Raw genomic sequence first — 18,452 nt, 5'->3', positions numbered from 1 at the left:
TGTATAATTCCCAAAATAGGAAATCAATTAATCTTTGGACTATATTTTTGCGTTCCACAAAGTTCTGTGGTATATTATCATAAATAGACCTAATGCCTATATATAGAGAGAGATTCAAAAAATTGCATATATGTGACACAAATATATGTATGACGGATATTTATATATCCAAAGTCTCAATTCTTCACCCTTTGAATAGTAGGAGCAATGTGTCATTACAAATTACACTATAATAATCATAATTAGGAATAAATATATATGTATATATTCATGTAAAATTGTGAAAAAATTATAATTTTTTTTTTACAATAATTATATAAATATGAATAAAAATAATTTATATTATAACAATCTAAGATGTACTGGAAATGATAAAACACAGACTCCAAGGACCCATTGAGGCCATATGGAGTTGAAGTGTTTAATCGGAAGATCCAGTACAACTCTCTGTGGCATAATCGGGTGTAGTTTCCATATGTAATGGAATCTATAGGGGTAATTTTTAATTGATTTTGGTTGCCCCCATGGCACCTGGAAAATTGCCTAGAGGCACTATGCAACTCATACCTGTTATTAATATTTGATGGGTGTTTATTGAGTCTTTGTCTAATCTGATTAATGGTACAGCCTATATATCAGAGTCCACAGGGACATTCTAATAAATAAATTAAATATTTAAACTGGCAATTAAAATTGGTTAATTTTATAGGGTTGGGTCTCTCCCTCTATATTAGGTGTCTCGAACTCCCGAACAAAATTTTGCGGCCCGCACCAGGGATCTGGAATTTGTATCGTGCAACGCCCGGGACATGCGGTTCCAGGCGCCGGGCAGGTGATTTCTTCAGGCATTTAGCCCTGCTTCCGGCAAGCAGGGCTAAATGCTGGAAGACTTCACACACTTCAGCAAACACTGCTACATGGGACCCGGTGCACATATAACGGGGCAGCCAGTCTTTCCCCCTCACTAAACTGCTACTTACATCTGCCTGCAGGGACTTCCCGGCAGAGGTGCACGAAGTGCGTGATGTAATTGAAAGCGCCGCGCAGGGACGCCGACGTCCTGTGCAGCGAGTGCGATGACGTCACTTATAACAGCCCCCTAAAAGACTCTGCATACCGGTCACCCTTAGTAGTGTTAGGAGCGACACGAACTGTTTGGTGATATCTGCAGGATATCCTGTGGCTATGTGTTGCTTCGTATGGCTACCAGCTGGCATTTTTCTGCAGAATAATACTTGCCCACACACAGGGGTCTTAAAAGTTTGCAATCTATTGCAATCTATATCTTCTCCGCCAATAAAAGTATCATCTCTACTCCCCTTATCTCCTACATTTTTTAGGCTTACACAGTGGCAACTCTCATCTTGTGTCGTCGTCGTTTCACCCCCCCACACACACACACACAGGAAGGTTTTTTTAGGAATGACTCTGCCAGATTGCAACACTTCCTTGGCCTGCCTGGTCCCCAGTTTTATCACCAATCAAGTATTTATGGTGAGCCAGCTTTGGCAACCTATGAATGTACAAGATCTACAGGCCCAGCTGCAGCATATGTGGATAAATTTGCTGCAGGATGCAATATGGAACCTGTATGCCACCACGCACAACCGTATCTCATCATATATCCAGGCTAGAGGTGGCCAAAAACTGTACTAGAACCTCATTTTAGTTGTACAGTTTGCCCCAATAAACGTATCCTTTCACTCTATTCTATTGTAATCACTTACAAATATCATCACTACATTTATATAAAGCTTCATTCCATTTACTCCTTTATGCTAGTGGCTGTATATAGAGAGATATTTCAGGACATTTAAATACAAATAAGGAAAAACGGTCATCTGATGAAACTGAAGTTTTTTTTTTAAAGTGTATCTGTCATAAAACTTTTTGACATGTCGTAGAATGTCAAAAGTTTTGATTGGTCTGGGTCCAACTTCTCTGGACGGCCTATAGACTTATAAAGGGGCTGCAAGACAGAGATTGCTTTGAGACTGAGGGTGTCTCAGATTGTTCTGCTAATTGATGGGGGTCTCCGAGGTGTTTTTTTGGGGAGTTACATAGTTAGTATGGTCGAAAAAAGACATACCTCCATCAAGTTCAACCAGGGAATTGAAGGGTAGGGGTGTGGTGGGATATTGGGGGAAGGGATGGGATTTTATATTTTTGCATAAGCATTAATGTTATCTTGTTCCAGGAATGTATCTAACCCTGTTTTAAATATATTAATCGTTCCTGCTGTGACTAGTTCCTGAGGTAGACTGTTCCATAAATTCACAGTTCTTATGGTAAAGAAGGTGTGTCGCCCCTTGAGACTAAAACTTTTCTTCTCCAAACGGAGGGAGTGCCCCCTTGTTCTTTGAGGGGGATTAACCTGGAACAGTTTTTCTCCATATGTTTTGTATGGGGCCATTAATATATTTATATACGTTTATCATATCCCCCCTTAAACGTCTCTTCTCAAGACTAAACAATTGTAACTCCTTTAATCGCTCCTCATAGCTAAGATGTTCCATGCCCCCTATTAGTTTAGTCGCGCATCTCTGCACCCTTTCCAGCAACACAGTGTCCCTTTTATGGACTGGTGACCAAAACTGAACAGCATATTCCAGGTGAGGCCGTACCAATGCTTTATAAAGGGGGAGTATTATGTCCCTGTCCCTCGGGTCCATGCCTCTTTTGATACATGACAATATCCTGCTGGCCTTGGAAGCAGCAGCCTGACATTGCATGCTATTCTGTAGTCTATGATCTACAAGTACACCCATATCCTTCTCTACCAGTGACTCTGCCAGTTTAACACCCCCTAGACATATGATGCATGCAGATTATTAGTACCCAGATGCATAACTTTACATTTATCCACATTGAACCTCATTTGCCAAGTGGATGCCCAGACACTTAGTCTATCCAAGTCATCCTGTAACTTATGCACATCCTCTATACACTGTGCGGTGCTACAAAGCTTGGTCTCATCTGCAAAGATAGAAACAGAGCTCTGAATACCATCCTCTATATCATTGATAAATAAATTAAACAGCGGTCCCAGTACTGAACCTTGGGGCACACCACTAATAACCGGGGACCAATCAGAGTACGAATCATTGACCACCACTCTCTGGGTACCATCCATGAGCCAGTGTTCAATCCAGTTACAAACTAAAATTTCCAAACCCAAAGACCTTAACTTACCTGTCAGACGTCTGAGAGACAGTATCAAACGCTTTAGCAAAATCCAGAAACACTAAGGCTTCTACTCGCCTCTTCATAAAAGCAAATTAGATTGGTTTGACAACTTCTATCCTTAGTAAACCCATGCTGGCTATCACTTATAATACAATTATCCCCTATGTATTCCTGTATGTAGTCCCTTATAAGTCCTTCAAACAATTTACCCACAATGCACGTTAAACTTACCGGTCTATAATTTCCTGGGGAAGAGCTAGAGCCCTTCTTGAAGATTGGCACCACATTTGCCTTGCGCCAGTCCCTTGGCAACAATACCAGACACCAGAGAATCTCTAAATATCATGAACAAGGGTACAGTTTTTTCTTTTTTTTGTTTTAAATTACTCTCTAGTAAAGTAAAAATTTCAAAAAAATAACAAACATTTTATGAATTAAACTTAATCACAAAACAGTAAATAACACAGACTTTAAAATCCTACTAACCACATAAGCCATGGCAATACAGTTAATACATTATGGTGATGTAAATGGTGGGAAACAAAAAAAAATAAAAAATTGCCTCTCTGAAAAATGTCACCGAATGTATGGCACTGCGGCATCTGACCACTGGAAGTCACACTGAACACTTTTTTTTTTTTTTTTTTTTTAAGATTTTTAGATTCAAATGAAAAATCATCCATAGAATTAAAAAAATTAAGATTTCATTTCTTTTTATTGTCCTATTTTCCAGTGGGGACCTAATGATTGGTAAATCATTTTTTATTGCGGTTGAAATGAGCCAAAGACTTCACACAACCTTGTTTGGTTATCCAGAAACCTAAAATCCTTCTTGACCTTTTTAAACATCTGGCAAGCAGACTATTTTCTAGGTGATACTTTGATGAAAATTTGTTTCTAGTTTTGCTCAGTTCACTTTCTTTTTACTTTCACGTGTTAAAAAGAAAGTGACAACCAGGAGGCCCTTATTAGACTGGGAGTTTTACAGATGATCATGCTATGAGAACCTGGAAAAAATAAGTCTTTGTACTCATAAACCTTCATGATATCTTACTGGAGAGTACCAGGAAACACACCTGATTTTTCCCAAAGAGATTACCAGCAAAAATGCTCGACATCTCTCCAAGAGATAACTAGTAAACACACATGAACTTTCCCGAAGAGACTACCAGGAATCATGCACAGCATCTTGGCAAGAGATTGCCAGGAAACATACACAACATCTCCTAAGGGATTACCGGGAAACATACATGACATCTCGCCATGAGAAAACAAGGAAGCTTACATTACCTTTCCCGAAGAGATTACCAGTAAACACGCTTGACATCTCTCGAAGAGATGACCAGAAAGCACACATGAACTTTCCAAAAGAGATTACCAGGAAACACACGACATCTCACCAAGAGATCACAAGAAACATAGATGGCATCTCACCGATGATTACCAGAAAACATACATGACATTTTACCAGAGATTATTAAAAACATACATGACATCTCACCAGAAGCTTACTAGGAAACTTACATAATATCTCACCAGTAGATTACAAAAAAACATATGTTTTATCAGGAAACATACATGACATTTTATCAAGAGATTACCAGAAACCACACATGACCTCTCAGCAGGAGGTTACTAGGAAAAATACATGACATCTCACTGAAAGATTACCAAAAAACATACATGACATAATGCCAAGAGAGGATCAGAACATGCACATGACAGCTCACCAGAAAATTACCAGCTCACCAAATTACAGCTCACCAAAATTATAGATTACCAGAAACCATCTCCCAAGTGGTTACCGGGTAACAAACATGACATCTCACCATTAGGAAGCTAAGAACATTACCTTTCTTGAAGAGATTACCAGTAACATGCTTGAAATCTCTTGAAGAGATAACCAGAAAGCACACATTAACTTTCCCATAGAGATTACAAGGAAACACACATGACCTCTCACCAGGAAAATGTACATGACATCTCCCAAGGGATTAACAGAAAAAATAAAGGACCTCTCACTGAGAGATTACCAGGAAACATACATAACATAATGCCAAGAGATTACCAGGAAACATGCATACCTCTCATTAAGAGGTTCCTGATAACATCTTCCTGGTGAGATGTCATGTATGTTTTCTGGTAATCTTTTGGTAATAAGTCATTCATGTTTTCTGGTAATCTCTGTAAGAACCTGAAGGATTAATCTGTTTGTTTATTCTGGTTACTGTGGTTACACCTAGCTCTCTGGGCTGGTCAGCTGACCTCGTTAGCTTTCACCTGTGTACTCCCTATTTAAACCTGCAGTTTTCATCCAGGTTTTGCCTGCAAAAGAGTTTTCTCTAGTAGCTAGTGTTGTTTCTTCTATTCCTGATCTTCTGGCATTTCTGGCTTATTAGCTTGGCATTCTGACCTTTCTCCTGTTTTTGCGACTTGACACTTGTGGTAAATCCTGGTATTGACTCGGCTAGTGGACTGTGACTTATTGTGTGTGTGTTTGTTTAGATATTATTTCTGTTAGTCTGTGTGCTCCCTTACTGTTTCCTGACCTGTGTCTGTATTGTAGTTTATTTTGTTGACAGTGACTTCCATCACATATTTAGGGAGGGACTGTCACTGTGGTTATCGATCCGCTATTTAGGGCAGATAGGCAAGTGGGCAGGGATAGAGGGAGTGGGTGAGATCACTACTGCACTCCTTTCTTGCCCATACGTGGCAATATCTTGGTGAGATGACATCTATGTATTTTGTATATATACATGACATATCGTTCCATGTATAAACAGTACCAAAGTAAAAACTACAACCACATTACAATCAAAATATAGCAAAAACATGAGGTTTTCATGGTGAAATAACTTTGAAGAGCATATTTTAATACCTTTCAAAATATTATTAGCCCCTGATTTGTTTTTATGTCAAATTGGAGGGGAGTTGCTGGGCTGTCTTAAAGTTAAATATAATGTGGCTGAATGTTTCTGCAGACTAGCAAGAAAATTCCTTGTTCAATCTCTTTATTACTCAAGCAGATACTGAAATAACCTTTACATATGGAAACCTATTTTACCCAAAAATAAACAGTGTTTATCATGCATTTTTGATTTACGATGCACATAAATGGTATAGGAAAATATCCCTAGCTTGTTATTTACCAAATTATACTTCTTTAAATTCTTAAACTAATTTTAAGACTACCGTATATCATGTCTGCTCATACTAGGGCCATAGTGGCTATGCCAAATGTATTTTCCAATGAGTACTGACAGACTCCATTGGTTAAGAATGTTGTCCTTTCATATTACATCGGATCTTCCAATACCATACATTGTGCGCCTGAAGAAACGCCCATTGGCGGAAAACGGCACCGTTGTGCTCCGGTGAACGTCCCTGCCTACATACTGCTCTGCACTGTCTGCACGGGGATTTTTATCCAGAACCAGTTTCAGTATGTACGTTGCTGTACCATGAAATAAAGAAGTTCCGCTGATCGGGTGAGTGCACTGGCCTTTTCTTTTCTATGGACTGGTTTTATATTTGGACTTTGCTTAGCCATCTCTGCTCCCCCGTTACACCCCGTATTTCCATTTATCGCTTCTAAGTGACCCTCCATTCAGAATACACCAGCAGTGCCCAGGTTTCCCTTTACCTTACTCATGGTTGTTTAGTTATTTAATAATAATTGGGATATATCAGAAGTTTGATACTTGAGGGTTTCATGCCAAGACTCCCACTGATCGCCAAAGTGATGGAACCACTCAGCCGAGCTTCTCTGCCTCTTTATTTTAGCAGTAACTGGGGGGTCTAAGCCCCCCCCCCCCCTTTCCCCAATGATCAAAACTTATTACATAAAACTTTTTGCTTGTCTTGGTGACCATAGATATCACCAGAAATATGAAATTATGCCAACCTGTACCAATTGTAGCGACAGTGTATTATGCAGCTTGCATTTTAGAAGTTCTGCTTCTATCCTTGGGGTTGACTATAGAATTCTCTTCAGTAACTCTCGTAACTACATGTCCCATAATGACTTGTTGAAGGGAATGTGTCATCAGTAGACGCACTACACATTTTGGTGATGCTGATGACAGGTTCCCTTTTACTGTCATGTTTTTGACAGTTGGGGCTCAAGATTGAGCCAGAAGAAGCATGCTGCAGCACTCCCTGTCCTCTGACTGCAGGAGACTGGCTTCATTTTAAGTCTTTGGAGCCTGACATCTGCAGTCAGATGGACTGAGCGCCGAGCACTTCTCCCAGCTAGATCATTGCATTGTCTGTGAGACACGTTTTAAAATGACAGTAACGCTTTAAATGGGTACTCCGCCCCTAGACATCATATCCCCTATCCAAAAGATAGGGGAGAAGTTGTTTGATCGCGGGGTCCTGCCGCTGGGAACCCCACGATCTCCCTCCTGTAACCCGCCTTTAGAGCGTCGTGTGCAGCGCTGAAGGCTCGTGATGTCACGGCCACACCCCCTCAATGCAAGTCTATGGGAGGGGGCATGACGGACGTCACGCCCCCTCCAATAGACTTGCATTGAGGGGGCGTGGCTTTGACCTCACAAGCCTCCGCTCCGCATCGCCAGTCATCCGTGCATCGGATGTCTAGGGTGCCGCATCCTTTGAATAGGGGGATAAGATGTCTAGGGGCGGTGTACCCCTTTAAGGGATCATATAGGAAAAGGTGGTCAGTGGCATAAGTTATATATAAATCATGGAGAACAGTATACTGGATATCTGCCAATGCAGGTTTGCCTCACCGGAGAGGCTAAGGACTGTGCAGCAGCATGCATGCATGTCACAGGCAGTGGCTGTCCGGGCATGCTGGGAGTTGTAGTTTTGCAACATCTTTCTTTCCGTACAGTAATCAGTTTAGAGGATTTTCAGTGATGCAGTTCTCACCCAATACATTCCTGTATTGATCCTATTAATGCTCCAGTCACATTCTGCCTAATATTTTATCATGCAGAAACTCACGAGAGAGCAGTAACATCAGACATCAAAATTACATTGGAGAATGATTTGTCACCAGAGTCTTCCTTTAATACAGATGTCGGCCTGGTCATAGATTGACACTTAGCACCCCCAAAGATGCGTGGCAGCAGCATAAACCACTGAGCCACCCTGCTATGTTATCAGATGCCACCCATAAACATCAATACTCTGCAGGTGTGTCATATATCAACAGGGAGTGATAGGAGTATGGCAGGTCCTGTATCTGTATATATGTATATGTTATCAATCAAATTATTATGAGGTGCTTTAACTCCTAAAGGAAATCCCTTTTGGAAGTATGAGTTGGCATTTATAGCTCCAGATGAATGCCAGTTTACTGCTTGAATTTTATTTCTTTACATATTGGCAGAATGTTTACTTGTGTTGGCACTGTGCCTCAATAACTTTGGCATGGTGCATGTTAATCATTTAAGCCGCGTCCTTCCTGCTCCTGTTTTTTCAGCTTCTGCTTTGATATAGCTCAAATATTAGTTGCCATACCAGTGTCTGGTCAGAATATACAGTATAATTTACTGTAAAATGAAAGTTTTCCACAATCACTACTAGGCCTATCTGACATGCAAAGCTTTCTCTAGTTATTTACGAGCGTTTATGTTTTATTTAACTGGCAGGATATTAAGCAGTTAACATGACTTTTCCAGATCCGTTTTTTTATGTTAACATCTCTAGTGTATCTTAAAGGGGTTGCCTCGTGAGTAACTATTACTTTTCTCTGTTATATCATGTGAAACATAATTTCTTTAGCTGAAATCATGTTAAAAATGCTCTTATATAAATATTGCTTTTGCATATATTTAATATGCTGTTTATTTGGTTTCCTTTTAACAACCACCATATGTGTATATTGTCAGTGTTCACACATGCTCAGTAGACATATTAGGCCATGTTCACATTGCTCTTGTGTTCCGTCCCATTTGGGGTCCATATATTGGAGTCTGACGGCAATGGGGGAGAGGCTTTAGCTGGATGTTCTAAGAGAGAATAAAAAAATTCCATAACACCACCATAACAATAGCTAGACATAGAAGCATTGTAATAAAAATAAAATAATTGTAGTTGTAATAAAATAATTGTAATATAAATATTATTTTTTACTTGGCTTACAAAGAAATGTAAAAACTGAATGAATAATATATATATATATATATATATATATATATATATATATATATATATATATATATATATATATTTATATATATACGAGAGTCTAGTATTGATTTCTATTTGCATATATTTCATATTTTGATGTTTATTTGTTCTTCCTTTAGCTGAACAGGGTGTAGCCAACAGTGCCCTGGAAGAATACTTGAAAGAGAAAGAAAAGTATAATGAATGCAGAAAGAAAAATACAAAGAAAGGATCATCCAGAGAAGAACAGGTGATTCGCCAAGAAATATGTTATAGTTAAAATTTTTGCAAAATAGGCATTTAAAAAACAAAATGTTAAAGGGTTTTCTATTCACTTCAGTGTGAGCCGGCATGTGATAACCCAGCATGGCCACTACATAGTGGGAGATTTATCAAAACCTGCCCAGAGGAAAAGTTGCTGAGCGGCCCATAGCAACCAATCAGATCGCTTCTTTCATTTTTGAAAAGGCCTCTGAAAAGTGAAATAAGCGATCTGATTGGTTGCTATGGGCAACTCAGAAACTTTTCCTCTAGACAGGTTTTGATAACTAATTAAGCATTCTGATTCTGTCTCTGTTGGTGCAGCAATTCTGGCAAATTACAGTTTTTTGGGCTAGGGCATTTCAGCATTGAATTGCAAAAAAAGTCTGAGATTTTCAAAAAGGGGTCTGTCTTGTTTATTTAATTTTTTCATTTAAACAGCACAACTCTTTTCCATTGTCTGTTCCTGATATTGCTGTTTAGATTAGCTGTAATCTGAGACATAGCATAGCACTAGAGTAGGGCTGTGTCCGTGGGACCATTTTAGGTGTAGCCTACTTTCTTTCTTGTTAAAAGGCTTTAGACATCTTTTAGGCTGGGTTCACACTGTTTCACAATGTCACATACTGATTTTATGCCCCAGTTTGCCCCAAAAATGTTGCCGTAACCTGTAAAAATCCTGCCACATTTTAACTGGATATATGCATGGAAAATACAGTACACGCCAAAATTTGACATTGTGTAAACCCAGCCTTACATACATTGGCGCTTCTAATAAATGAAAGGAGTTTATCGATCTTTAAAAAGCAATCTCCTATCCTCAGAATAGGAGATAAGCGTCTGATCATGGGGGTCTGACCACTTGGAGCCCTGCAATCTCCAGAGAAGGGCCCGACTCTTCCCACTCAGTGCTCCAGCCCCAACCTTCCAAGACGAATTGGCCTCAACAGTTGGGACACTGCTGCGGCCGGTGATTGACTGAGCTTCCTGTCACTGCCAAGACCAGTTCATCTTGGAGGGTGCGGGCCAAAGCACCATTCAGGAGATTGCAACGGGTCTCAGCGGTCAGCCCTTCTGGGCTTATCCTCTACTTTTTCTATCCATTTAAGGGTCTGGGATCAGAGCTGTTTGCCAGTAGTGCTCACAAAGGGGCTACCTTCCCATTACTTATCTTGCCAAACACAGCACCTACTCCTATCCTATGCCATAGCGTGCAGGACTAAACAGGCCGGCACCATGCTAGGGTATGATTTTCAATCCAGTACTATAGATGGCATATGTGGTAAAAAGAAGGGTTGTTGATGCACTTGCTTTTCAAGACACTATGGGAGCATAAAGGAAATAAACAGCAGCAGCAAAGCAAGGAAAGGGGCTACACGAAGCACTGAATGACTGCTTCTAATAAAGCTGTTTTATTACTCTCAAAACACTACAAATCTATCTGGGAACATAGCCTAACATTGTAAAATCACTGCTGATGTGTGGAGATGCTCCATTGACAAGTGCTGCAAGGACAACCAATCAGTGGGGCAGATTTGTCATTCCAGAATTCCAGAATCCTTGCACTAAATTTGTGTTTTTATACACTTTGTGCCTCATTCGACATCTATTGTGGCTTAGAGATAAAAGGATGTATGTGGCTTATTTTAAAGGAGTGTGGCTTGAAATGTAACACAATGCACCAAAATGATGGTGCTAAATATAAGTAAAGTAAGGCAACAAATAGGTTGTTTAAAGTTAGGCAACAGTTTCTAAAGTTGTTTCCAATTTATCATACAGTATGAGCCACTCTATTAAATTATGCACATCTAAGTAAATGTGTCCCATTACATTTCCAGTAGGAATAAATCTTAAAGGGGTTATCCAGCATAAGGTGATTTTAGTACGTACCTGGCAGACAGTAATGGACATTCTTAGGAAGGATCTGCGCTTGTCTTGGGCTAAATGGCTATGTTGTGAGATTACCATAACACTGTGGTTAGCTTTTTGTGAACTTGTATTTCCTGTTTTCAGTTTTCTTGTTTGCCTACATGTTTTGCCCCCATGATTCCATTTTCCTCCTTCCCACACATCAGCCACCCCACCCATTGAAACATAAATGAGCTGCAGACCTGTGGTTTTCAATCAGGGTGCCTCCAGCTGTTGCATTACTTGCAGATTGCTCTCTCCACCCATTGAAGCAGACAGGCTCTCTGTCATCAGCTGACTGAGTCTCGACTGCATTGCAAGCTGGGAAAAATCTGAGACAGCAGTCATTTTGTATGCTGTTAAAAATAAATATTGGGGTGAAAATCACATAAGAATTGTGAGAAAACCGTCACACACAGGTACAGACACTATATTATGAACTACACTAACTTTACAGCCCCTGTAGCATAGTCAAATAAAAACAATTCCTTGAATACCCCTTTAACATCATGTTTTTGGTGTACGGTTGCGATGTGAGTTTGGAAATATCTTGAAACATACAGCTTATCTATTCACCTGATAGAGAACAGAAAAGTGCAAATTGCCCTCAGTATGGGTGACTCCCTTTCCCATCTTAGGATTCATTTGATTTTCTGAATGAATTAGCGCAGACCTCTGTGGTATTCTATAGAGCATGATCCTATAAAAAAATTTAAAAAAATGCGGCTTTTTTTTTATTAACATGGCAGTCTATGTATCATGTATGATACTATGTGGCATACATCACAAGTATGACTGTGTAGTTCATAAGTGAATGAAGCTGAGCTGCAACTCCGGACACATCCTCTTTACAAGATTGATGCTATTTATGGAAAAAAATGCAGATCACTTTTTATAATCTTGTACAACCCCTTGAAGTCATGGCATGGAAAGTATGTATCTACAATCGTTCACATTAACTTTTGTGTTAACTTTAATGGCCCTTTAAAGTTTCCAAATAATTGTGGTAGAGGTTTGGGTTAAATTAAAATCACTATATGACAATAGTATAAAGAGTGATGTTTCCTGTCTTTGTGAGCAAGCCAGCCCTTGCATCATCAGAAATGGCTTTGATGTAGATGAAGAGATGGATTCCCTGAAGTAAGTGTCATTGGGTCACATTAAATACAGATGGTCTGAAAACTCACATTTACCCAATGAGCGCCGCAAGTCCTTCTTCGTATATACTGTATATTAAGTATGACGTCCGAGATTCCCTGACGCGGCCTTCACTGCTAATTACTGATGTATTCAATTGGTATGTTAATCTCTCCCATTTTAGACATTGTCTCTCTTGGACCGCTTTAAGTCAAAACTGACACAGGCGATAACTGATGCACCAGAAGAGGATCCAGTATCTGAGATGGAAGATGACGATGATAAAGGATGGTAAGAAGAGAGATGATTTTTGTAAGGTTTTGCAATTCCATAATTTTACAGAGATCCACGTATATTACATATTTCTGCTATCAAGTACTATATAGTAAATCTACAGGGTAGGCCATTTATATGGATACACCATAATAAAATGGGAATGTTTGGTGATATTAACTTCCTGTTTGTGGCACATTAGTATATGTAAGGGGGGGAACTTTTCAAGATGGGTGGTGACCATGGTGGCCATTTTGAGGCCAGCCATTTTGAATCCAACTTTTGTTTTTTCAGTCGGAAGAGGGTCATGTGACACATCAAACTTATTGGGAATTTCACAAGAAAATTATTTACAAGTTTCTGACCACTTATAAAATGTGTTCAATGTGCTGCCCATTGTGTTGGATTGTCAATGCAACCCTCTTCTCCCACTCGTCACACACTGATGGAGCATGGAGAAATGCTAGCACATGCTTCCAGTATCCGTAGTTTCAGGTGCTGCACATCTCGTATCTTCACAACATAGACAATTGCCTTCAGATGACCCCAAAGATAAAAGTCTAAGGGGGTCAGATCGGGAGACCTTGGGGGCCATTCAACTGGCCCACGACGACCAATCCACTTTCCAGGAAACTGTTTATCTAGGAATGCTCGGACCTGACACCCATAATGTGGTAGTGCACCATCTTGCTGGAAAAATCAGGGAACGTGCCAGCTTCAGTGCATAAAGAGGGAAACGCATCATCATGTAGCAATTTCGCATATCCAGTGGCCTTGAGGTTTCCATTGATGAAGAATGACCCCGCTATCTTTGTACCCCATATACCACACCATACCATCAATTTTTGTGTTCCAACAGTCTTGGAAGGATCTATCCAATGTGGGTTAGTGTCAGACCAATAGCGGTGGTTTTGTTTGTTAACTTCGCCATTCACATAAAAGTTTGCCTCATCACTGAACAAAATCTTCTGCGTAAACTGAGGGTCCTGTTCCAATTTTTGTTTTGCCCATTCTGCAAATTCAGTGCGCCGATCTGGGTCATCCTCGTTGAGATGCTGCAGTAGCTGGAGTTTGTAAGGGTGGCATTTGTGAGTAGCTAATATCTGCCGAAGGGATGTTTGACTAATGCCACTCTCCAATGACATGCGGCAAGTGCTACGCTGTGGGCTCTTGCTGAATGAAGCTAGGACAGCCACTGATGTTTCTTTTATTAGTGACAGATTTCATACATCCACATTTTGGCAAATCCAACACTGAACCAGTTTCACAAACCTTAGCAAGCAGTTTGCTAACTGTAGCATGGGAGATGGGTGGTCTCGTAGGGTGTCTTGCATTGAAATCTGCTGCAATGACCGGGTTTCTGCGTTCACCAGACATCAACACAATTTTTATCCGCTCCTCACGTGTTAACCTCGACGACATGTCAATGGCTGTAAACAAAGAGAAACTTGTAAATAACTAATGAAAGAATAAAGTTACGTTAAAACCAAGCACATCATTGTTTTTCTTGTGAAATTCCTAATAAGTTTGATGTGTCACATGACCCTCTTCCTATTGAAAAAACAAAAGTTGGCCGACTTCAAAATGGCCACCATGGTCACCACCCATCTTGAAAAGTTTCCACAAGTTTCCACATATACTAATGTGCCACAAACAGGAAGTTAATATCACCAACCATTCCCGTTTTATTAAGGCGTATCCATATAAATGGCCCACCCTGTACATACCCATAATCCTAGTCAGGGCCTAAAATATACTTCTGTTGGGGGTATGACTAAAATTTACATTAGCTAAAATGTATGTTTTCTGTTGGCTGATCACAAAAAAAGCTTTATTGTCACTAGACATGTTGTACACCAAGTCCTACAGAGCAAATGCCTTCCTGCAAAAGCCCCTTTCCCTGGCTGAGATTTCTATAGCAAGAGATTCAAGTTGCAACAGTAAAGGTGCCCATACATATTCAATAACTTGGCCAAATGCTTGTTCAGCTGACAACTGTCTCTCCTGATACCCCCATATACACTAGCGGCAGCCAAGTCAAATCCAACATGCCTGATCCTTCATTCCCCACAATCATCTGTCAGGAGTAAGTCGGGAGGCCCCCAAGCACATTAGATAGATTACCACTCCCACCAAAAATGGGGAGTTCGGACAACTAACTCTGTGTGTGAGGGCCTTTCAGGGGTTATCTGGGGTTCAGAAAAGGTATTACCTTTCCTCGATCCCCAGCAGCTTACTTTCAGCTTTATCCTGTTTTTAGCCCTGTAACTTCCTTCCCATTTGAACAGGGTGGACGGAGACTGTAGGCCAGGTGGTATGTCTTGATTGCTGCGTGCTGGCAACACTTTAGATAGGGCCGCACAATATTGTAGGTTTATTGCCCATTATATGAGGTGTGGCTTAGCCTGCCTTCAGCGTTTGTGGCATACCGCCTTCCTCACTGTCTCAGCCAGGGAAGGAAGTTATTGGGCTGAACCAGGATGAAGCTGAAAGAAATCTTCCATGGTTCGAAGAAAGATACCTTTTCTACTCCACAGATATCCCTTTAAGGCTACCTGGATAACCCCTTTAAAACTGTGTTCGATGATTTCAGCTGACCAGCTTTAAGGATCTCAGTCATTTCAAAACTTTTTGACTAGTCACAGAGACATGTCAAAAGGTTTGATTGGTTGGGAGACCCCAACAATCAGGACAATGAGCGGGGAGAAGTCCTGAGCTCTCAATGATCTACACCCTGCAGCTACAATTTAAGTCTATGAGGGCCACAAAATAAGGATTGCTTTGAGCTGGAGGTAGGTTTGTGATTAAGAAGGTAATAGCCTCGAAACATGTCAAACCCTGCTTTTCTATTTGAGACAACTGCATCTTTTTAAAAGTACATAAAGAATTTTGGTAATGCTGGATCACTTTTCTTTGACTTAGAAATCTAAGAAGTATTAAATCCAGGGTCTTCACAAAATGTGTCTATTGACAGCCCATAAACTTGTATGATTGTATTGAGTATATATATGAACTACAATTTTTGTATTTGCCTCCATTCATTTTACCGGTTGGTTTTCTCTGGTCTGTTTTACCCCCATAGCACTTTTTTTTTACCTTCTTCCTCTCCTTCTTTGTGCCACATTCCTAAATACTCCTGTATTTTTTTCCTGGCATGTCCTCTCTGTCAGCCAGTGTCAGTCAACTCTACATAGACTGACTGCAAAAGGAAGCACACCGTGACACACAGAGTAAGCATTTCCTTTTAATATATTATAAAACAGAGCCCAGTCACCGTGCTGTATATATTCTGGTAGACTACCTCTGTTGACCTTGTCTGCTCTCTCTAGCAGTTTGATTATTTATTTGGACCCTCGGTGGTTACTTTGCTATGGTACGTTGCTGCATATTAGATATAAAAACATATTATAGGAAGTGTGCCTAGCTGTTGAATATTTATTTTCCCTGGTGTCATGAAGGAATGTGTTGGAAGTCTATTATGCAGCGTGTAGCTTTGGGGAACAGCGTATTTCAGCACACTTTATTGGCGATAATTAAAGGTAAAACGAATTGATTTATCACGCCGTAACCGGAGCCTCTTTGCAATCCTGACCTTTTTAGTAGCAATTGAGAACTTTGCTGGGACCTTGTTGCCCAGACCACAGAACCAGGCGTTAGAACACTTTGTTTGCACAGTTGTTTTTATTCTGGATTGCATTAGACCATTTCTGAACTGTATATTCTTTATTTGAATAGAATTTCCTCTGATTGTCGGTTTACAATTAGGATTATAATGTTGCCAAAAGCAAGGGTCCGAAATGACCTTTTAGCTATTGGCAGTAAATGCTTAAAATGTCACAAAGTGTTTCAGGAGCCAGACAAAAAGCAAGGCAAAACTTGGAGGTGCTTTTGTGATGCTTAGTGATATTATAGAGGCACATTATGTTCTCCAAGAATAATGGCTTGCTCTCTATGCTGGACCGTAGTAGCTGTGTTCAGCAGAGCAACAACACTTATGTCAAGCTTCTAGACCATGAAGCACTTTGTACAATTATAACACAGCGCCCAAAATTTGGATTGGTTATAGAGATAAATATTATTTAGTCAATTTGCATACCTTTGTACAAGTTTGAAAGAGGACTTGTCAGCTCTCATGTCTGTTCTAATTAACAATGGCCTACGACATTGAGTAAAATTTCTTACAACTCTATGTTCTGCTTTTTTTCACACCTAGAAATGTATACTGGGTATTATTCCCCAAAAGGTTATGGATGGCGTCAGAGTTTGTATCCCTTTGTAACACTTGGCTATTAAAGGGATATTTTGGTGGGCGGACATTTGTTTAGGTAATTGTGCTCAGGCAGCTATCAAATAGAAAAAAAGTCAAATACTTACCTGCTTTGTTCTCCCTCCAAAGCCGCTTTTAATGACTGTTGACAGCTGTTTCTTATTCACATTAAGAAAAGACACATCCACAGGGACTGCAGTAGAATGTTCACTTTATCCCCAATTTTTTTATTTTATTTTTTGCTCACTTACATAGAAAGTGCAATGTACAGGATATGGAACATACTAATCACCCGGTGCGAAAAGATTCCAGTCCAACACTCAGCACGGTGTCTTCAGAACATATTCATCCCAATCCGGGGCATAGCAGATGTTCCTGGCCGTCGCAAGTTTCTTTCTTGTGGGCTGATCCAAAATGCTCGCTGGAAGGCGAGCAAGTAGGGGACGTTTCAGGAGTTGCCTCCCTTTCTCAACCTAACTTCCGTGCAAACAACAACAAAAAAACGTGGTCTCAAATGGCTGGAGGTGCTCAACCCCAAATGCAGTTGTGCATTTATACTGGGGGAGCAGATCCTGCCCTTGTAGTCTGTTGCTAGGGGCGATCCCCAGCATATAAATGCATACAATGGAGGATGCCTGCAATGGACTACAAGTGCCACAATAGAATCCTACACCAGATAAACGGTGTAGATGTGTAACAATTAGAATACTACAATACAGAAATTTAGGTGCTCTACTGTGGTAGATGCATACAATGACTTTGGCTATCCCTCAACACTGATGTTAAAATTGAGACATTCGCCAGTGTATCCTTATATGAAGGACACACCAGAGCCCGCACACCAACGCCAAGGTTTCTCAAATGGCACGAGACCTAACGCTAACCTACCTGTGCGTGAAAAGCAAAAACCAGGGGCCAGTGGGCAATTACAGCAGCACTAGGCCGACATGCAGCCTGCTCCCAGTTACCTCCAGCGTGACTGAGCACACATACAATGGGAGGAGGGAGAGAGGCTACAAGCCCCACCCAAGTTGGCTGATATAGGTGCATGGCCTCACAGGTGCATGGCCTCACAGGTGCAACCGCATTAACATATGAGAAACCTTGGCGTTGGTGTGAGAAACCTTGGTGTTGGTTTGCGGGCTCTGGTGTGTCCTTCATATAAGGATACACTGGCGAATGTCTCAATTTTAACATCAGTGTTGAAGGATAGCCAATGTCATTGTATACATCTACCACAGTAGTGCACCCATATTCCTGTAGTGTATTATTCTAA

General features: G+C 40.4%; 1 protein-coding gene across 2 annotated transcripts in view; it reads left to right on the top strand.

Moving 5' to 3' along the window:
- CWC27 (CWC27 spliceosome associated cyclophilin) overlaps window positions 1-18,452 on the top strand; it is a 183,479-nt gene that overhangs the window by 112,145 nt on the left and 52,882 nt on the right. For both annotated transcript variants that reach the window (XR_008848056.1, XM_056541301.1), the window contains exons 13-14: window positions 9,471-9,580; window positions 12,821-12,927. Coding sequence is in view for 1 of the 2 variants with exons in the window: in XM_056541301.1 (XP_056397276.1) it covers window positions 9,471-9,580; window positions 12,821-12,927 (217 nt within the window). In the remaining variant the exon portion in view is untranslated. The remainder of the gene's footprint in view (window positions 1-9,470; window positions 9,581-12,820; window positions 12,928-18,452) is intronic.

The sequence above is a fragment of the Hyla sarda genome, chromosome 1 (genome assembly GCF_029499605.1).
Source record: "Hyla sarda isolate aHylSar1 chromosome 1, aHylSar1.hap1, whole genome shotgun sequence".
NCBI lineage: Eukaryota > Metazoa > Chordata > Amphibia > Anura > Hylidae > Hyla > Hyla sarda.
The sequence above is the reverse complement of the archived record's forward strand: the minus strand, read 5'-3'. Positions and strand labels throughout refer to the sequence as shown.